The 22,394-nt window shown below is 34.8% G+C and overlaps 1 protein-coding gene across 14 annotated transcripts in view; it reads left to right on the forward strand.

Annotated features, from left to right (window-relative positions):
- The window catches only part of CASK (calcium/calmodulin dependent serine protein kinase), a 223,562-nt gene that overhangs the window by 191,942 nt on the left and 9,226 nt on the right, over positions 1-22,394 (forward strand). For 5 of the 14 annotated variants that reach the window (XM_074904895.1, XM_074904924.1, XM_074904914.1 and 2 more), the window contains 8 exons: positions 844-929; positions 2,777-2,845; positions 8,797-8,865; positions 10,212-10,247; positions 12,895-13,091; positions 14,352-14,467; positions 19,521-19,601; positions 19,693-19,773. In XM_074904895.1, coding sequence (XP_074760996.1) covers positions 844-929; positions 2,777-2,845; positions 8,797-8,865; positions 10,212-10,247; positions 12,895-13,091; positions 14,352-14,467; positions 19,521-19,601; positions 19,693-19,773 — 735 coding nt within the window. The remainder of the gene's footprint in view (positions 1-843; positions 930-2,776; positions 2,846-8,796; positions 8,866-10,211; positions 10,248-12,894; positions 13,092-14,351; positions 14,468-19,520; positions 19,602-19,692; positions 19,774-22,394) is intronic. The other 9 variants (XM_074904905.1, XM_074904954.1, XM_074904973.1 and 6 more) reach the window with 7 other exon arrangements.

Raw genomic sequence — 22,394 nt, forward strand, 5'->3', positions numbered from 1 at the left:
TGTGAAGTTAATGATCTTGTTGTATTTCATTATATATTAAAAACATCTTCTGGATAATAATAAACCATGGAAGGTTTTTTAGAGAACTGCTAGAGAATTAGGTGTGCTTGAGCTACTCAAATCAGAAATTATCATCCAAGAAGAGCATCCCAGGTTGCTCCTAATCCCGAAGATAGTTATTTCATTTGCTGCCTCCTCTCTTTTGAGCTTCTGTAGTGTCTTAGAGCCATGTTGTAGCATGCCGTTACCATCCCAGCTTTAGCAGGTCAGTTTATGACTTGCCTAAGCTGGGTAGATGTTTGTTTCATCATCTGGCATTGTAGGTAGTCACACCAATCATTACATTCAAGGTGAAGTCAAGTATACGTACAGAAAATGTATACTGCAACTATGGCAAATCAAAATCAGAGAAGTGAAAAGAATACAGTGGTCTGATAGATAAAATTAAGACTACGTCCAGAAACCAAACTGCATTAAGTAATCATCTGATAAAACACTGCTTGAATCTCTCTGTTGAATGTTTCCAGCTAGCTAGTCGCAGGTGACTTTATTTTCAGTGTTTGGGCTTTTGCAGTGTCCTTGTAAGGAATTGATGTTTCCCTCATGTACTTCATAGGGTGCCTGGGCATCTCATGCTGGTGTATTGGCTGCACTCTGAAAGACAGATTTGTAATCTTTGGTTGCTAATGCATAGCTATCAAAGTCCTTTTCTGAATCTAGCCAAAAAAACTTATTTTGATGTTGTTTCATATTTATGCTTTTGTATGAATACTAGTACTGTTAAAATTATCTCAATTTGTCAAAACAAGTTTGAGGTGATTGTATGCTTTGCTAACTCCACAGGTACGCTACATGTAGGGGATGAAATCCGAGAAATAAATGGAATCAGTGTGGCAAATCAAACTGTAGAACAACTACAAAAAATGCTTGTAAGTGCCTGAAATCTTTCTCATGTTCTTTATAAAAGTGCCTGGTTTATTTTGACAAAACTTTTATGTAATTGCACTGTGACTTCCCCTTTTTTCTTCTATTCTTGATAGCCTGCATATGCATGTATCACAAAGTCTTCCTGTGTTCAGCTGATAAAGCATTCTATGGGCTCTCCCCTGTTTTTTAGTAGTGGCTTTTTGCACCTTATACCCAGGAATAGTAGAAGGCACCTCCAGGTGTCATTTTATTTATTCCATTTAGTCCCACAGAAAAGATCACTGACACCAGTCACAGGTGACAGATGTATTTCTGAACAGCTCTTTAAAAAAAATTGAGTAAGGGATGTTCCCCAAACTCCAGACACTTGACTTTAGCGTATAAGTCTTCTACGTTTTACAGAGTTTTTTTCTAATGTCCGAGTGTCCTTTGTTGAAATGCAGGAGTTTATTCTTTTGTCTCTAGTGAACATAACAGAAAATACTACTTTCCTCCCATTACTCATCCCAAGTTAGTCTATAAAAATCATGCCCTTCTTTTAAATCAGTCTACACCAAGTACAGTCACTGAGTGTACTGTGAGAGAAAAGAAACTTTTCTTGACTGTTGATAAATTGCTACACAAATACAAAGACAATAAATCATAGAACCATTCAGGTTGGAAGTAACCTCAGGAGTTCTCCAGTCCATTTTCTTGCACAAAGCAGGATCAACATTGTGTGCAGCCCAGGTTGCTTGGGGCTTTGTCTGGTTAAGCCTTGAAAATACCCAAGGACAGGGATTTGACAGGACAGGTGCCTCTTTGGGCAACCTGTTCCAATACTTAATTATCATCGTAGGAAATTCTTACATGTAGCTGGAACATCCCTTCTTACAATTTATAATTATTTTGGCTCATAGTTATTGATGCTACAAAGAAAGTAAAAATTATTTTGAGCTCAGACAGTTTGGCTTTTTGCAGGGAAACTCCATCTTTTGGCCTTGCTGTTAGTGTCAGTTTGATATTCTATAACACTTGCAAATTTTTCTGCACGCTACCTTGAGATCTTGGATGCTGTCACTAAACCTTTTGTTGTGTCCAGAACCATATAGACAAGGTTAAGTGAGTCCAGGCAAATATGCGGGTTTTTTGCTCACAATAAGCCAATCAAAGAAAGAAAGGGGAAAAACTCCAAGAACACTTGTAGTGATCTGCTGACCTTTCTGCCCAGATCGACTTCTACATTGTCTGCCATGCAATGGCACTTATATTTAAACTGTCATTTAAGAAAATGTGACTGAGCAAATATGCTGCCACAATCTGCTGCTATTCTGCAGTTACTACTTATTATGAATATTCTTATACTACAGTAAATGCAAACTAGCAGACCCCATGTTCTGTTTTGATGAGTATTTCTTACATTGCTACCTTCAGTACAGTAACATGTAGCTTTCCAGAAACTGTGAATATGTTTTTGCTATTTAATAGGTATGATGAAAGGGAAGAAGATGTCACTTTAGTTAGCAAAGACTCTGTGGATCACAAGAATATAGCTCCAAAGAAAAGATTGACATGAAAGAAATATACACATCTCTGAATGTCTCAACTTAAAATACAGCTGTAAGTTCTAGGCATTTGAAAACTGGTCAGGCAAACAAGCTAATAATGTATGTTTATCTTTTAGATTGAGAGACAATTTAAATGTTTATAAGTGAAATAACAGATTAGCTATAGCATTTTTGCTTTTCTGAATACTTTAGGAGAACATACTGCTGCTCACGAGCTATGATGCTTTCCTTTCAAGCATTAGTGATTTGGAGATTTTATCTTTGGTGCCTTAGTCTTTTAAGAAGTGCTTTTCTTTTTGCAGAGGGAAATGCGTGGAAGTATTACCTTTAAGATTGTGCCAAGTTATCGCACGCAATCTTCATCCTGTGAGGTAATGAATTTAATGAACCATCCTATTTCTTCCTCAGTCCTGTAACTAACTGCCTGCTGATGGCTGAATGTTACTGCTTTCTGGGAAATTGTTTCTGCCTGTCCTGTTAGATCACGCACACCAATTTTACAACAAAGATAACGGAACATGAGTAGGTCCCACCTACCTACTCAGCCCTGCCTTCATATTCATCTCATCAGCACCTTAACTAACTCTTTACAGCCTATTAAATAAAAAAAATAGTAAAGGGCATCCTTAACTGATGCATTTAGGAAGCCCCTTCAAAAAAATTACAATTTAAACTAATTCTCCAGGAAGTCTGTTATAAAGTTCCTAACCTGAGGAACAATCCTCCTCTTTTTAGGTATTAAACATTATTTTACTGGTTTGGGCTGTTAAGGGTTAATTGAAGAATCTGTTTCTGTATAACCCTGTTGAGGTAAATTTGTGATGGTTGTCTGTAACAGTTACATGTGGCTTAATATTATGTTTCCATGAAAAAAAGTTATATTTTCATTACAGAAGAAAAACAGGTTTGGAGTTAGTTGTTGTTGAACCAGGAACTTGGTATTATGGTTTTTGCACAGTAACATTTAATACCCTTCTGCTCACAAAGTTGTGTTCCAGATTGCAACTGAAGGGAATTAAATTCTAGAAAATGGCTACTTGACAGAGATACTGTTCCAATTTAAGCATACAGATGGCATATGCACTGTGTAGATGATGCCAGTCTTTCTGTGCCACATGCTTAACTGCACAAACAGTTCCCAAATTAGAATTCCAAGAGTGAAATCACAATCCCTGTTGAAGTCAAGCACCCTTGGAGCTGTGATTTCACCCTAATTGTGTTTGTGTCTCAACAGATGCTAGAACACACAGAAACTGCTATTGTGATTGTCAGAACAATCTATTGCAAGAAAAAAATTACTGCTTTTTGGTTGCCTTCTATACTTCTAATAGAAGTCAACAAGAACTAAAAGATTTTAGAGGTAGAAGGTTTGACAAATTTTCACCTGTGAGGTTGATTTTCTTAAAATCATTAATATGAAAGCAGAATTTTTTTCATGAAATGCAAAGACTTAAAAAAAAAAAAAAACCTCAAATAGAAATTCTAGAGCATGCTGATGAATTCATGTGTTCACTTCTGTGCTGTAAATAGCAGTGATAATAAAAGATATCTCACTTCCCAATATTAAAATACAGAAACTGGTGAAACTATAGACCTGCTGGGAAGATTATTATTTGGAAAAAATAACTCATCATACACCTTTAAATTAATACCATCAGTATCATTTTAGTAGTAACAGGTCATCTCTTTTCCTTAGCTTTCTGTCCTTAGGTTCTTCATGACTATTTCACAGGAGAGAGGAAAATGGACTCTTACCTTCCTTTGAGAAAAAACAGCAAAACTAAAAGTGTATGATCAGAGACAGAGGGGAAAAAAAACAAGCATGTAAAATTATAACACTTTGTGACATTTAGCATTCATTTGATCAGAGGTGGCTGAGTCTGTTCCACCAGCTTGGCCACACTATGAATTTGGCTAGATTTTCAGCTGTCACAAGTGTACACAAAAAGTCAACGTTTTTAAATCATCTTACTGAAGCATCACCAGTCCTTTGTTACAGAGAGAATTTTTTTCACTGAATTTTTCAGGATTATGATTCAGATGATGAATCAAATCCTTAACCATTGATAAAGGCTAAAAATAAATGTTGAATGACATTGTAAGTCACAGAAAACTTGCTTCTCGTGCTTACAAGATAAATTCAGAGATACTGGGACTTCACTAGTTTAATCTTATTAGTTAAAGTATTTTTTGGCAATATTTCAGTATAAATTTATATTTGGTTCCCCCTTCCCTTCCATCATGGACTGGTGCTACCTTAGTGTAGTTTTACTAGAAGAGGAATATAAAATGGAATCAATAACTGGGGTTTTTTTGAGGCTCCTACCATGATCACATAATTGGATTGCAAAACATCTTGTCAATCTTGAATAAGAAAAACTAAATGTGAGTAGAATCAGAGGTGATCTGCTGTTTCTATAGAATCTGTGTATGCCTTTATATACAGGGGGGTATGGGATGTTAATTTTTATAAATAACGGAGATTTGCATTTTAAATAAATGAGACTTGCATTTCACTTGCTATATTTTTCTTTTTTTGTAAGCATTGAAGGGTTATAGTGGTCTTTTCTAAGTATTAAACCACTTTTGCCTATTTAGGGAAGACTTGTCCCTATGGTATGTAGTAGTAACATAGTAAGTAGTAGTACCAAAGTGTCACTAGGCAATTTCCAAAATCTCAACTGAATGACTTCAAGTTCCTTAGGGATTTGAGGCTTTGCCTGCTGACGTGCCTTCCATTCAATTACCAGGCCTTCTATTTCATGGCGTAGACTTTGCTTAAAAACATAATACTTATGAATACTTGCATAAAATTTTGATCATACTGTGCGATGACCCATTTAGTCATTGGTGTGGCAAATGGCCTGAGTTACTCAGACGTCTAGATAACACAGTGGCCAGGATGTTGTGTTTTCTGCTTCAGATACCCAGGAAATTACAGACTTACACATATATGAACTTAAGTAATTATTGCAACGCATTCTTCTTATGGCTGATGACTGCATATGCTATTTATACATTTCAGCTTTATCCAACTGAGTAAGCATTTTGCTCTAGTTATATTTGCATTCTTACTTTGTACTGACAAAACAGCCTGAGTAACTTTTTATAGTGTCAGATATTTGAGAATGGTGAGGCGAATGCTTTTTTTTAAAAACAAAAAAACTTTCCTTATAATCATTTATGTTTCAGATTGTCTTTGTGAAAGCCTTAAGTTGTTTCATTGAGAAGAAAAGCCTTTATATATATCAGATTTTTAAAAATCTGGTGGTAATCACCATGGATTTTTTCCCCTTATTCTTGCAATGTTTCCATTAGTGCTCAGACTGTAAGACTTTTTATAGACATTTTTGCATCTGTATTAATAATACAAGACTTTTTATAAGACTTTTTTTGCATCTGTATTAAAAATACCACCAGAAGGGTTCCTTGAGCAGGACTGAAATTGAGATGTATTTTCAGGTTTTTGGAAAGTCTCTTTTTTTTGTGGATATGGCAACTGTATAATTAATCTAGCTGTTCTTGTCAGTGTCTAATTTGATCAGGCTATATCTAGTAGACGTAATTGATTTCTGCTATAAGATTGCATCTCAAATGCATTGATTTATCATTCATAATCCACACCTAAGAACAAGGAATCATCAGGAGACTAGTTTTGTGATTGTTTCCTCGAAGGCTTCTGCTGTGATGCTTCAACTGTAGAGCAAGTATTCAAAAGACTGCTGTTTTGTTATTTGGCTTGGGGCTAGACAAGGTTGGGAAGTCTAGATAGTCATGTTATACTGAAATATGCTGATAACACTTCTATACTACTCAGAATTGCTGTATCCTCCAAGTGTTTTTCTGCTTTTATCCCAGAGAAAATAAAACTAGGAGAAGAGAACTAGGGCTTTTTCTGATTTACTGGAGAAACAAACTCAGAACCAAAGGCGAAGTTTTTCCAGTTCAATTCTAAACAGTCCTGGCATTCCGCAAGGATCTCTTTATTCAGTGATTTGTCTCCTTACACTGCGCAAAATACAATTTTTCTCTTAACTTTAGAGTCTGATATTTTTGGAAAGAAAGACCAGGTCCCTAGGAAATTAATAATCTAAATACCTTTAAAATTGTGGCTGAACTCCCTAATTATTTAAAAATTGTATATATGTCTTCTGACTAGCTTGATAGATTAATTTCTTACAGTTAGTACTGAAATCATCAGTAGCACTGAAAATGTGTATTTTCCTTAGTATGTTGTGATGAAGTTTGCTTTGAGTAATATGCTGTCTTCTGTTGAGAACTGTTGGAGGGATACAAATCAAAACATTCTCAAACCAAGAAAATTTCCTTCAAAAGGCGAAGCCTTCAAGGGAGTCTGGAAATAGTGGCATTCTCCAAGATACTCTAAATTTGTTTTCCTCCAAATGGCTTGGGTGCTTGCATCACTTTCCAAAACTTTCCCTTGCTAAACCATCACTTTACTATGATAGCAGATCATAACAAACTAGGTTTACAAAAAAAAGAAAAAAAAAAGTTAAAATTAATTTTTCACCTTTTTGAAAGTGAGAAAATGGCAGAGACAGAATTGCAGAGCAAGCAGAACATTTCTTTATAAAAGAAAGAAGTCACTGCTTTTTTGGAAAAATTATCTCCTAGCTGCTATTTGATAAAGGTGGTGCTGATAATCCCATATACAAAAAAAAATAAAAGAAAAAAACAGAAAAGAATAACAGTTCCTTCAGGCTTTTCTTTTTTATTTCTTCTTTTTTGAGTAATGGATAGCTTATTTGGCCTCATTTGAACATTTTAAATTTGTTATGCTGGAGTGATTTTGTAAATAGAATTAAAGCTGACTTCCCTCAGTCCATTGCACGTTGCCAGTAGTTGTGGGAGCCAAGTGAGCATTTTGTTCTTATGCATGTAACAGAAGTACGCAGACTTGCACACTTTGATGCACAATGATTTTACAGCCATAATATTGTCAGATGTGTCTTCAACGGTGTTAAAATCAAAGCAAGCATCTAGATAGCTACATATGGAACTTTCTGTGAAATCATATCTAATGAGTCCACAAAATGCAGAATTTCTACATGAGTTTGTTGCACACCAAGTGTACAGGCAGCAAGAGGGATAAAGTATTGCCTGTCACTTTAACTTTTCTCGGTGCTTTAAAGTAGCTATGAGTACTGTCGCATAATTAGTATAAATTCAAGAATATTAGTAGAGGACTTTTACTTGATTAATGTTGCATGAAAATTTAGCTTCAATTCTGGTTTTATATTTGTTCACAGAGGGCACTTGTATTGATAAAATGTGACGGGGATAATTTTGTTTTCTTCAAAAACTGTTTTAGCTCTTTTTTTTCTCCAATCCTTGACAATATGCAAAATTAGAATCATAGAATACCAGCTTGGAAGGGACCTCAAGGATCATCTGGTCCAACCTGTCTTGGCAAAATAGATTATGTTCCGAATTTCCTTTGGGGATTTTTTTTTTTCACCGTGTATTTTAGTGAATTATTTTATTTCCTGAAGGAGGTGTCTCAATTATCTGATCTTATGGAATTAAGTATTATGCAATCAAAATGGCATGTGGAAAAGATTGCTCTATAAGTGACTTTCTTGCCTTTGCAAAATCCAGTCAGAAATTCCTGTTATCCTTTGTGTAGAATTTCCCAGTATGCACTCTGCATCTGCGGTCTCCTCACTGAAGTGTAGGACCACATTGGTAGTCTGAGTCAAGAGAGGGGGCCTTTTTAAAGTGATATATTTTGGTACGGTTTAATAATTTTAAACCCACAAGAATGCTGGAGGAAAAAAACCTCAGTGTGATGTAAAATGAATGAAGAAAGAGAAGAGTATCCAACTTCATTCTCAGGTGTTAACTTCAGCGTCTTTGAGGCACTGCAGAGATATGCATCTCAGAGTAGAAACTGATCAACAGTGATCTCCACCACATAGCTGAAAAAAGATTTATAAACATATTTAAAATGGAATGGAATATGTACCTCATTTCAGGTAATTACCTAAGACACTGACTAATGGCCTTTAGCATTGTCAGCCACATGAGATCTAAGAGGTCCCAGATACTGAGACATTAAAAAGCTATTTGATTGCTAAGGCAATGTCAAAATATTTATTACCTAGGATACATCAAAATGTCAAACCTTAATCTCAAACCATGGAAAAACTTTCCAGATTTATGGAGTTTTTAGTGTGAAAACTTTCACAGATGAAGCAGCTAAGCAAATGGTTGTAAGGCTGTGGATGTAACTGTTCTTTTAAATATATCTGTGTTCCTGTGATAGTGTTGTGTTGTTAATGAACCTTGTGTCTTATTTCAGAGAGATTCCCCCTCTACATCCAGACAGTCCCCAGCTAATGGTCATAGCAGCACTAACAATTCTGTTTCGGTAAGATTTCCAGTTCCACACAGAGCAAGTGTGAAAGTTTTGTTGGTGCTCATCTGCCATTACTGTTATACTTATTGTGTGGTCAGTGGAAAATTCTGTCCTGCTAGAACCAAGGTTATTACATATGTAACTCCCCGTTTTCTTTTTTTTAAGGGTTTTTTCCAACATATTCTCATTAAAAGCCATGTAGTGAATTAAATGTTAGTAACTGTAATGTGACAGTCCAGTCATCCTTAAATCATTGTTAGCAGTTTCCTCAAAACTAAGCAAAGGTTTAAAGTGAAAGTTTTGTTTCCATCCTGAAGTTTGGAAGCAGTGTTTGAAGAAGGAATAACTGTGCAGTTGGTATTTCAAGACATTTTAGGCTCTTTTAAGTTTTGTGTTTTAAGAGACCTCTGGAACATGTACTGGTTTCCGCTATCTGAGTTAATGAATTGGTGTGCCCTCTGCTGTTGTGGTACGTGCACATACTTTGTGAAATATGAGCCTTGCCTGGATATGAAAAGCAAAAGGAAGTGGCTTTAAACTGCACTACAAACCAAGCTATTATCATCACATCTTTAACACAAAGTACTTCTGTTTCATATATATTCAGGTAGAAAGGTGCTGTTGATCTCCTGTTTTTTCTAAAGCATATTAATGTTAAAATTTGTGTTGTTTATCATTTGTCATCGTTTGGACCAATGTAGTAACTGTACATGCAAGTTTCTTCAGTAAGAGTGCTGTCAATATCATGAGTTCATGCGGCTAGCTAAAAAGAAAACAAAACTGAGTAACTGCTCCTTTAACTATTGAAAAAATTACAACTCTGAAATTATTTGCCACAAGGTTAAGTGCTTATTAATTAATACAATGAAAAATAATTGTGTGGATAAAAAATTTAAGACATTTTTTTGAATTAAATTGAATTTGTAACATGATTAGTAGTTATAATCTTATTCCTCGGCACAATTAATCACATTATATATTTTTAATTATCTTTTTAATATTTATAATAGCCAACCTTCTCTTAAAAACAAGACTAAGTATTAAGTGGAAAAGGCATTCACATAAAGAGCCTCTTTCACTTGACGGTGCTTTTGTGTTGAAGATGATGAATTAATTATTAAAAAGCACATTCTCTATCTGCTTTAACTTTTTACCTGCTTTCTTCAGCTTGCTGCTAAACAGCCTGGGTTTGATTTTTTCTTTAAGAAAAAAATATTTCTAAACATGGGTCAACGCTTTATACTTTTGTCTGACTTACCATTTTACTGTGATGTAGTATGAATCACTAACAAATGGTGTTGTATACCCTTAAAAAGTAAAATGAAAATTTCTTCTCCTGGGTTGACTTTATTCTGCAGGACTTGCCTTCGACAACACAACCAAAAGGACGACAGGTGAATAGATATCCTCCATGGGAATTTTTGTAAACTTAGCTGCTAATGAACATCCCTGCTTATCTTTTTCCCCCTCATATTCTGTATGTGCTGGACTAAAACATTTAAGCTTGGAAAATTTGTTCCATTTTTTCATTTTTCTTTTTAACTCATTTGTTTGTGACTAATTCAAAATAGCATTTTTTTCATGTGTCTATATGTGTGAGAGTTGCAAAGTCATTGTAAATTTAACTGGAGATGTTGTTTTAGTTCAGAATGCATTAATAGATTTACTGTTATGCACTGACCTGTGCATCTTTTCATATTGGACGAAAGCTCAAATTTGTATTTCAGTTGAAATGGAAACTAGTAGGGCAAGAGTGTAATACTTTACTCTAAAACACTGTACTGACAAAGATTCTAAAGCTTGAGTTTGTCTATAACTAATAATTAACATTAGCAAAGCTCTTCAAAGAAAAACATTAAGGACAGTCTCTATTAATGCTTAGTAAGTCTGAAGATAGCCTCTTAAATTTTCAGTCCTAAGGCCCAGAATCAGTAACCTCCCTTACCTGTGTTACCTTGACCTGATGGTAGTACATGTCATCAGGGACCAAAGAAAGATCTTCCCTCTCCAGTGAATCCCAAGAAATGCCTTAAGGGCTTTGCAAAGGATTCTCTATGATTTTGCAATTTTAAGAGTTTTGGGGGTTTTTTGCTGCAGCCTCCAAATCAACACATACCATCAAGTGATTTGTGATTTACCTTCAGTATCTGCTCCATTTATATACAGCCCTTCCAGAATCTGCCTCTGAATCTTTAACCGTGGACTCAACCTCTTTCTCTACCAACTCTTGCAATTCCATTCAAGAGTCAATTAACTCCATGATCTGTTGTCTTTTATACTACTGTCTGGTTAAGTTGGATGGAATATCTGTTATAAGAATGTATTGCTCTCACTTAGTTTTCCATTTTTAAAGCTTACAGCTTTATAGTTCTTTCAGCTTTCTGTTGTCTTCTGAAGTTTCCAGCTGCCTGAATGTAATTCTGGAAGGGCTCCATGAAAGACCTTCCAAACTGTTGTGTTAGGTTTTTGTTTGCCTCTCATATGGTGTTTTTCCCAGCATATTTTTCTGGTAGCTTGCCATCCTTGAAGACAGTAAGGGCTTGGATAACAAATACTTTGCTATCTGTAAGGAAGTCGGTAGCATTCCATGCACTGCCAATATATGGTGGATAATGGCTCAAACTGGAGCAGGGGCTTGAAAAGCAAAGATGTTTCTAGATGGTAAAAATACTGCTTACGTTTCTAGACCTTTAGATGAGGTTGAGGACAAATAAGGGATTGGTTCAATACTGATTACTTCATAGAAAGCCAATTACTAAATGAACCTAGTTGGTTGCAAAATATCCTATTTTCCAGGTGATTAAAAGAAATTGGATTGCTCGTCTAAACTCACACACTCAATGTACAGCAGAACAAGGGTCAGATTTAGTAGATTAAAAGTTGAGTTCTATATTGATACTATCTTCTCATGCTCTCACTGTAAACAGATAAAAATGCATCAGGTACATGATAGTAGTGATTAGCCATTTTAAGTTCATTTATTCATATGTTGGGTTGCAGATTGGAACTTTTTAAAGTGCCATGATTAGTGCTAACACTGCATAGTTACAGCTATTTATGGAGCCAGATTTGAGCAAAGTTGAAAATTGTTACTGTTTAAATGAAGGATATTACTTTGCAATGTAATTTTTTTAAAAAAGCTAGTTAATTTTTAGTAAGAAAATCAGCAGTAAAATATACATGGCTGTCTGAGATGCTATAGGGTGGTGTTTGAAGTTCATAATCTGTAGAAATTGCTCATCTTGGACATGACATTTAATTCTAATTTTAAGATCCTTGGATGCATCAGGGCTGTAATTAGCAACCCAACCTGGAGATCACTTTTATTTTTATTTTCTAGGGTTGAGACCTCACTAACATGCAAAGCAGGGATTGGTATTGTGAAGTCAGAATATGAATACTTTCTGTTAATGTTCCTTAGAGAATAACTCTCAAATCTTTAGTTTTCATTTATACGGGAGTAGGCTTTTACTGAAAAACCCATGCAGAGAATTCCCAGATACCTCCCAAGTAACTGTATGTGATAGGTGCAACACAAGAATTCCTATTTAATCTTTTAAAAAGGTACTAAAATTTCAGTCTTAAATACTAAAGATCAGTAATGTAGCCTAAGTCTTTTATACTGTCCAGTAAAATTTCCTGTCATACAAATTTTTAAAACATCATGGGACTTCAGTTAGAAGGTACGGTACCATTCAAGTTGTAAGCTGCTGCCTTGTAGTCTGTAATGATTCATGCTAGTTAATATTGATTTGAGGGACTATCAGTTTATTACATGTGTTCATTTTTATGTTCAAGTTTTGCAGTATATAGATGACATGAGCTTTCAAAATATTAACATCATATGTATCCATTGTTTGCTGGTGGGGTGGGGTTCTGTTTCATTTTCAGCTATCACTTATGCTTTTTCCATTCTATTTCCTCCTTTGCTTGTTGCAAACAGTATGTGTAGCTACATGCACAGATCATATTTTTACCTGTTACTCTTAATACTGTACCAGTAATAATATCGCAGTGTCTCTTATAAACTCTTTTTTATAGATATATGTAAGAGCACAATTTGAATATGATCCCGCAAAGGATGACCTCATTCCTTGCAAAGAAGCTGGCATCAGATTCCGAGTTGGTGATATTATCCAAATCATTAGCAAAGATGATCACAACTGGTGGCAGGGTAAACTCGAAAACTCTAAAAATGGCACTGCAGGTCTTATTCCTTCTCCTGAACTTCAAGAATGGTATGATTTAAGTTTTCTATAAACATGAATTTAGCTTTGCTTTTATTTCCATCTTTCAGACTTTTCATTGTTGTATAAATAGGTTTTGTATTCTTTTTTCCTTTTTAAAAAAAAGGTCTATATGTTGCCTCAGTTTGACATTGATTTTTATTTTCTTGTATATGCATGGCAGTAAGGGTTGCATGCAATATCGTATGTGTGGTTACGTTAGAAAAATAAACACCTGTGTTAGTAAACATTGTGCTTTCTGATACACTATAGGAAACTAGGATTGAAGACTACATACAGTTTATGTAAAAGGGTCAAATTAATTTCTCTTCCAGGTTCTAAAAAATGTTTCTAAACTATCACATGCAAGTGCTGCAGGAATAATGTGTTAGCAAGACATCAAGCACAAAGGTCATTGAGGAAGTTCTGGGGTTTTCTCTTTTCATTCTTCATGTGAAAGCCAAAAAGTAGAAAGAAACCACACTGCAAAGATTCCTGAATGACAGATTCAGTGAACCACAATGGCACTGAGTACCACAAAAGCAGTGCAGAACATCATGCAGAAGCTGTTCAGTAAATATTTTAAATATATCAGCACAAACTCTGGCAAGCAAGTCCTGGGCCATGAAGTTATGCCCATAACTCCAGAAAGTTTATCCATATGGATAATCTAGCCTAAAATATTACATACAAGGTTTGCTACATAAAAGAATTAGAGTGCTGTCAAGGGTTTAACAGCACCTGTGCCACCTGGACTAGCTAAGGAAGATTTTGCTAGAAGAGAAACAGAGGTAGACAAGACATTTTATTCCATCTCAGGAGCTCCCTTGCAAGCCCTGACATGAGCGAGACGCTGGTATACGTTGCAACAGGAACACTTGCAATACTTTATCCTGAATATCAGCATCAAAACAGTTCTACAACACAACTTGCTCTGAAGTAATTTAGACCATAGTGGTCTTTACAGACCTCATGCTGTTCCAGTCTAATCTGCTGCAAAGTGGACTACTGCTATTTTAGTAGCTACCCTTCCTCCCACGCTCACTTGATCTGTGAAGTTTAATGATCTACCAGTAAGAAGATATTCTTTATATCAAAATACCTCTGTATCTAAGGGCTTTTAAGTCATTAAAAAAAAAAAAAAAAAAAAAAAAAAAAGGTTTACTGTTCTCTTGTACTATTAAAAAGTCGTATTTTTCTAATTCATTCTTTGTGGCTTTTTAAAAATACTTTGATTACAACAAAAAAATTTTTGTCTCCTCCATATGCCAGGCGGGTAGCTTGTATTGCCATGGAGAAGACCAAACAGGAGCAACAAGCCAGCTGTACTTGGTTTGGAAAGAAAAAAAAGCAGTACAAAGACAAATATTTGGCAAAGCACAATGCAGGTATGAAAAAAAAAAAAGCAGCAAGTATCTTTAACAGGTTAACGTTTTTACGGTCTTAACCTTGCCATTAATTCTTCAGCTGGCACTGTTATATAAACCTAATGAGTTACTTATGAAAATAGAAGTACAATTCTAATTATTCTAACATTACTCTGCTTGTTCTTTGCTATTTAAACATACAGCTTAATCAGTGAGAGGAAAGCTACAGCAAAATAAATGCATCATAATATATCCTAATATAGACTTACATTGTTTCAGTTTTTATATTTAATGGAGCACTGGAAACCAACAGGATGTGAATTTTGCAATCTATATAACTGTACTGTGCTCTACAGAAGACTTTTCAGTAGCATCCTTGTTAATCTGTGTTTATAGATTATATATGTGAAAACATCGTGGAAGGGCATTTTTCTTGAACCGATACAGCTGAAAGTGGAATAAGAGCCATTGCACAGACAGTGTGTTGTAATTACAGTTACTAAATAGAACAAACTGTGGAAGTTTATCCTCCTTGTAGTGTTTTTTGCATGAATCCTAAGTTCTAGTTTTCTATTTAGACTGATGAAAAATTGAATTGTTTTAGAAAATTTTGAAAGGAGAATTGTAGAGTAAGAGATCCTTGCTGAGCACAATTCATTAGTTTTAGTAGTAAAGAAAGAAGACCCTTCGTTCATGAGCGGAATTTAGTTATTTTCTTCTTTTAACATAAAAGACTCAATGTGTGGAAACTCTATCACTGTTTCTATCGCTTTTGCATTGATATCACGTACTGTGATGATAAGTATGTTGTTGTGGTCTCTTGTGAGACTCGCAGAGATTTTTATTAGAATTAGAAGATATATGTGTCCAAACAGTGTAATGGAAGTATTTTATATATTGCATTAATTCCTGAGTTTTTTTCAGTTGCATTCTTGAACACACCAATTAAACAACATAAATCTGTATTTTCACGTTTCTCCTTACCTGTACAGTCTGTGTGCAGTATGAGAGCTCGTCATATCAGTACTACAGAATTTATGTTTACTTAAAAGTCATTTGAAAATAAAATCTAAGAAAAGTCAAAGAACGGTAATTGTCATTTATACTCCTTAGTTCACTGTCACATTCAAGATGTTGACAGTTAAATGTATAATTACTCGTTACCCTGAAAACTCTTACAAGTAGAGACTGAAAGCTAACTTGTTTGCTTCCTTTTGCTGGTTTAACATTCTGGTTGTTTTAATGTTTCCACTCCATTACAGTAACACTAAACCATGTTTTACTAATTATGACCTTAACAAAAACTGTTGAGAATAAACTGCATTTGATGACCTAAGGTCTTTGACAATACTGGTTTTAAAGTATTATCAATTGCTCCTAGTATACATTCCCACAGCATTGCTACTCCCTTCAGTTGTGGCACTGTAACTTTGCTGTTAACTCGCTTAACTGAAGAACAACCCAAGAAAAAACACTGGTTCTTTTTCTTTAGGGCAGATACATTTCTTAATACAGTTCACAGTGCAGCTACATAGTTAATAGCGTGTCTAAGCACAGCATGCTCCAAAGGAGTAAGCAAAGGAAAGAGAAATGGCCAAAGAAGGAGAAGGAGCAAGCAATACTTTAGCAGCAAAACTAGCTCGAAGACTTTGTATCAATTAAATCCCTGAAAGGAAGGTAATACAGACTTTTCCTATCTTGGTGCAAGAGGGACATTTTGGAGAAGGTTGACAGCACTTTGAGTTCCACAGTTTGCCTGCCTTAGTGCTTACCACCATCAGTGCTGTTGTCACTTTACATCAGACCGGTGTTTGCCAAAAATTAGAAACATGAACATTAAAAATTATCATAACGACCTTAAAAGAAACTGGTCTTTCAGAATACCATCTGACACTTCGCCTTCCCTTTAAGAAGTCAAAAAGTTAATGAAAGCAGATTGGAATAAAGATTTCTCTTAGAAATGTTTATTGATCTTGGTGTCCTTGAGGTATTAAAGGTGTTGCCAGTAATATTCCAGGGAATTATGCCAAATGTAAGATATAAAGAGGTTCACTGAAATGCTACACTGCTCACATGAGTTTAACTAAGGTGGTACTGAATTTACCTCCTCTGAACTCTATCACATCTGGTGTTGTTAGTCAGATATACGGCAACACTATCTTTTGAAAGCTTTTCAGTGCATCTGTTTCAGAATAAAAACGAGATCTTCTGTTGGATCCAAAATAAGTATAATTAAGCAAAACTGAGAAGTCTAATCCAGATGTCAAAATGTTGCTCTTATAAGAAAGTAGAATTTATTTCTCTTATATCTAAGTATAAAATTCCATGAATCATTCAGCACTAGGTAATCTATTTGGACTTCCATGTTATTTTTGTCTTAGGGATAAGACTGAACTGGGGTGCTGAGAAATGACCTAATAAAGTACTGCATAGTCAACTAAGATTATTGTGGCTAGCTAATGATTTGAGAGCTAAGATTTTGGTGTGATATATTGGAATGTTGCTGGAACTAGAAATTAAATTATTCTGCAAATCACACAGTTTATGAAGTAAATATGAGGATATTTCCATTATATTTTATAATTAAAAGCAAATATATTCTCCTTAACAAGAAAAATATCATCCTGTTTTTCTTTCCTCTGTAGCTTTATATTATTGTGTCCTTCAAGAGGCAATTCCACGGTCATACTTCTTATTATTGTAAAGACAGTTTTTAAACCAAAGCCCACAGAAAAAATCAAATATTTTTCATTATTAGGTTCACTGACACTTTTATAAAGGCTCTGGAGATATACTGCTGTGATATAGAGATATATTTTTTTTACTTAATTTACTGAAATGTTATTGCAGGACTTCATAAAAGAACACTCTTTAGAACATACTAGAACTATGCTTCATATTATGCATAATGTAGAAGATTGCCAAGCTTTTATAAAATATGTTTATCATTTCTTAATGTGATTTATTTGCCTTTTGTTTAGACTATTGCATGGTAAAGTTTATTTTGTGCATATACTTTTTATTTTACTAATATATTACAAGCCATATCTCAATGACCCCTGTACATTTTTCATGCTGTCTTACTCCCAATGGCCTCTGTGCATGTAAGTAACCTGTCAAGTGACAATGCCTCTTTATTTGCTTCTTACTGTTTCCTTTCAAGAAGTCCTTTTCTTTATTAGCTAGTAACACAGAAGCATTAAAGTTCAGTCTTTAAATGTGCCCTGTATTCCTCATATCTTGTGTATATTAAAAAATTAATCATTTTTCTTTTGCATTTGAAAACCCTACAATCATTAGTTAAATCCATGTAGATTAAAACACATCTCCATGCTGCTAGTTTGTGATGAAGGCATTAATATGTATCATTTCTGTTGTTTGTTCCTGTTGTTTGTATCTAACATAATGTGGTTTTGTTCAAGAAGAAAATTAAGGATTGAGTTTTTCTTATTATTTTTAAATGGTAGAAGATACTTACAGGCCTAGATGGTTAGAATGGTAAAACTGTTTAACATGTTACAAATCTTTAACCCTCTCTAACATGAAATTAATTATTAATTAGTTTAAATAGCGTGAAGTTGCAAAAAGGACAGTAGTAAGAATTCCGTGTTCGTGGAATGGAAGAAAAACATTACTAAATTCTTGCTTGTAATATTTGGGGAAAGGTTGAAAGAGATTCTTTATGATGAAATTCAAAATACTTCAAATGGACTAGGAAGTTTTCATATCTGTATCTTTCCAAGGTCTTTAAGAGCTGAGTGTGTCGGTTGACTAATTTGTAGTTTGACTAAATTGAAGTAGTTGTACTTCTTCTCTAGGATGAAAAGACTGCTGTTGAATTGAAAAATTTCCCCTATAAAAAAAAATACATTAAGTTAAATCCTTTGCTGCTTTAACTGGGAGTTTAGTACAAGGAACATGTGCTTTCTGGTAGGCTCCACAGTCTTAATGCTGATCCTGGTGGCTGGAGGCTTCTGGAGCAAGCAAACTAAAGCTTCCCCCCACTGCCTACTTTCCTAAGGGGTTTTGGATAGGGGGAGAGGGATATATCTTTACTTATCCTAAGAGATGGATGGGATATCATAGTTGAGGCGAATACACCAGTTTAGAACTTGGAAACACTCAAAGATCCCATACTTTAGATGCAGTCTCTCCTCCCTTATTTTTATAGTGTGAATAAATACAGAACTGAAAACTCTTGTTCGTTATTCTGCTCACAATTGCTGATTGCTGTAATTTTTATAAATGTAATTAACTGCCTCCTGGCTTCTTTTTCCATTAGAATTCTGTAAGAATTACCAGCGATGATGTGCTGTTGGGCACAGGAGGACTAAGCTGTTTTTAATGAACAAAACTTGATTTGTCAATCATTATATACCTTGGCAATTGACAATAGATTGATAGGCATGATTCATCCAATTTCAACTGCAGTTGAAATTATTTCTGATATAATACTTTTACAATTTTTCCCTAAATATGGTGGAGGTTCTTTTATGTAATGCCATCACTTTTCATTAGAATTCTTCATTCTCTCACAAGTTTTAAAAGCATGTCAATTTAACTAGCACGTGTGTTTAAAGAGAACTCTAATTACAGTTAATATGGTGGTAGTTTTGAAGAATAAATACCACAAAGTATTAATACTCTCTATACATTTCTCATAGATCTCAAAACATGTTTATGAAAGTATTCCTATCTTTAGTGTAAATAGATGTTCTCATATTGTATTCATGTTGCTCACTGTCTACAGATTTTTCTTTAGTATTGCTATTTCTTAGGAATGCAAATGTGAATGGCATGCCATTTTAGCTAATTTTTGTGGTCTGCTGAATACTGCATGAAAGGACATGCAAACTTTCCTGAGCATTTCAGTAGCTTTGTTACTGCTTTTTAACAGTTTTTTAAATGAACACTTCTTTTAAAATTGCATAATGAAATGGTTTTATTTTCCATAACATATTACTTTGTATTGTAAATCTAAAACTTGCTAAAATTATAATTTGTAGCACAATTAATTATCACCCTCCGTATGTCTTTTTTTCTTATCCCTGTGGGGGTTTCTTTTGTGTTTTAGTGTTTGATCAATTAGATCTCGTCACATATGAAGAAGTAGTAAAACTGCCAGCATTCAAAAGGAAAACACTGGTCTTACTAGGTAATTTTGAGTTATTATTCTGAACATAACAGCATAGTTTTGAGCTGCTTTTGGTGGAAAATTTATAATTCATTTTTGTGTTGTGGATTAGGTGCACATGGTGTTGGAAGAAGACACATAAAAAACACACTCATCACAAAACACCCAGACAGATTTGCTTACCCCATTCCTCGTAAGTAGCAATGTTCAATGTACTGCAAAACTGTTTGTATCATCCTTGACAACACACCCGTTGTACTATTACATGTGTTCAGTTCTGCTGAGACAAATCCTGTCTTAAAGGTGGGAACTGTGATAGGACTAGGTATATTTCTTCCTTTGTTTTTTCAGAGGGGAGGGGTAGTAAACAGCACCACTTTTACATTGAATGTTTCTTAGGATTCACAAAACTTCTTATTAGAATGAAGGCTAAAACATTTTTTGTTTTTCTGTGCCAATTTTACATGTACAGTTTAGGTAATATTGGAACAGCCTTGATGTTTAAAACTGTGTATAGTTTCCGTGAGAAGAAGTGTAAACTGGATTTAGAGGAAACCTTTAATGTGTACCTATCTGAATGTTTTAAATTACTTTTCACAGCCTAGCCTTGAGGACTGGTCTTATACTAAAATAACTTCAAGTTCTCGGAGATAACAATAAGAAAAAGAAAACGCGATTAACATCACCGCTTAAAAGTGGGTTGTAAGAAAAGCACAGGAATGTTTTTTCTCTTCCAAACAATTGCTTATCAATACCAAGGCAGGAATTGCATACATGATCTCTTGGAGGTGCAGCCTTTTTTCACAAGCTAGGCATTCTGAAACAAGAGCATCCAGCAGCTAACTCTGTCCACTCTATTTCAGGCTAACTTCACAAACGCCATACATGGCTCAGAAGTGACACTGATGACTATTATGCATTAATTTAATTTTCTTTATACCTTCTTAGTGCTTTACTTTAAAAATTCACTTTGGTGTTTTTCTACCTGTAAGGATTTTATTGCTGCTGAAAAGTATTATTTTTAAGAACTTATCTATAAACCTATTTGGAAGGGGAAAAGTATTAGTTGGCTGCTGATTGAAGTTCCTCAGGTTTGCTCACTAAGGACTTAGACAAAGACCAGTGCCAGCAGAAGGAAAACAAAGACCTAGTCCTTTTGAAAGCACGAGCCATTAAATCACCCCAGCAGCAATGTGAAACTGCACTGTTTGTCACATTGCTGTTTATATCTAGATGCTAAAATCCTGGATTAGACGTGTTCATAGTGCAGTGCCAGGAGTATGTGATGCACATTGTACCTATGTTATTCAATACAGACAAGGTTATATGGGGGGAAGGGAGTAATAACCCTGCAAAGATGTTCTCCATTACAGAGAACTAAAAGAGTAATAAATGTTTTACAGTATGCTTTTCACCCTGTCTCTCTCAAGTACTAACTGTGTTGCTGTGGGGAGGTAGAAGGTGGACTAGTTATTTTACCTTCAAATACCTGTTAAAATGGTCTCACCTATACCATGACAACCATGCCTTAGATTGCCTGCATTAGATTCCTGCTCTGTGGAAGCACTGAAATTGCTTCACTGATTCTATAAGACAACTAAAATAAAAAGACTAGACTGCAAATCAGGATGAAATTCAGGTCTTTAAGCATCAGTATGCTGTTTAGATGCCTGTTTTAGGTGTTGCCTGACCTCCAGCCCCACTCCAGAAGAGCAATGGTTTCCTTTAATTCCTGTGTTATAACTAATAGTCTTATATGGATGTTTCAGATTTAAGGCATTTAGGGCATTTAAAATAGAACTTTGTGCTGGTGTTGAGAGACCCAAATTACTTCCTTATGTTAGTAATATAAATATATCATATAAAATGTATCACGTACACTTTAAGTATTATGGGAACCTGATCTGTCTTTCAGACTCTAGGTAATTGAATTTATTCTCTCCAACTCCTAGCAATGGATTTTACTGCATTTTCTGCATTCTTTTACAAAACCATAGTACGAGTAGGTAGATTTTGAGATAGGCCTTAAGTTGGGTGCGGAGTTTTGGGTAATGTTTATTATCTACTGAAAACCTGATCATAAAGGTGATGTCACACACATTGGTAGTTAATTAAAATGATTAGTAGGCCATACATCTCTTACCACACAGGTCTGAAGAAGCAATATATTCTAAAAGTATGTTATTTCTAAGTACCTTTCATCTTGTTGACCACAAGTAATCAGGCCCTCACCTGCTTTTTAGACTTACACTTTTGCACTCAGAAGAAGAAAACCTCATAAGAATGTAAGTTAAAAAAGAAAAATAAAAAAATGTTTTTACGAAAGAAGAGGATTTGGAAGAAATATGAGTGTGTAAGTTCAGTAGACCTAGAGCAGCAGTGAGTAGTATAGTGACTATTATGTGGTTTATACAATCCATTGGTTTTTAATTCCTTAAAATAATAGCTGTGATCTATAATATTTCTATAGAATTTTTCATCTCTGAACTATGCTATAAGTAATCTTCAGAACACTGCTAATTAATCCTCAGAACAGTAATAGGTATAATTAAAAATGGAAGATGAGTTCAATTTTTTTATACTTTATTTGAAATTATGATAGGGTTGTTGGAAACTGTGGGATTAGATTGGGAAGAGATATGGTGTTTCAGATATGTCACCAACATAAATATGTTAGGGGAAAATATATGAGAGTACATCAGTTTGTGAGAGAATATTAAAAGAAAGAAACAAGTGGATATCAGCATGCCTGTGAGGAAGAGAGGAACAGATGGCCTACAGAATTACAGAATGGTTGAAATCCCTACTTCTGGA

Source organism: Athene noctua, chromosome 1 (genome assembly GCF_965140245.1).
Source record: "Athene noctua chromosome 1, bAthNoc1.hap1.1, whole genome shotgun sequence".
Taxonomy (NCBI): Eukaryota; Metazoa; Chordata; class Aves; order Strigiformes; family Strigidae; genus Athene; species Athene noctua.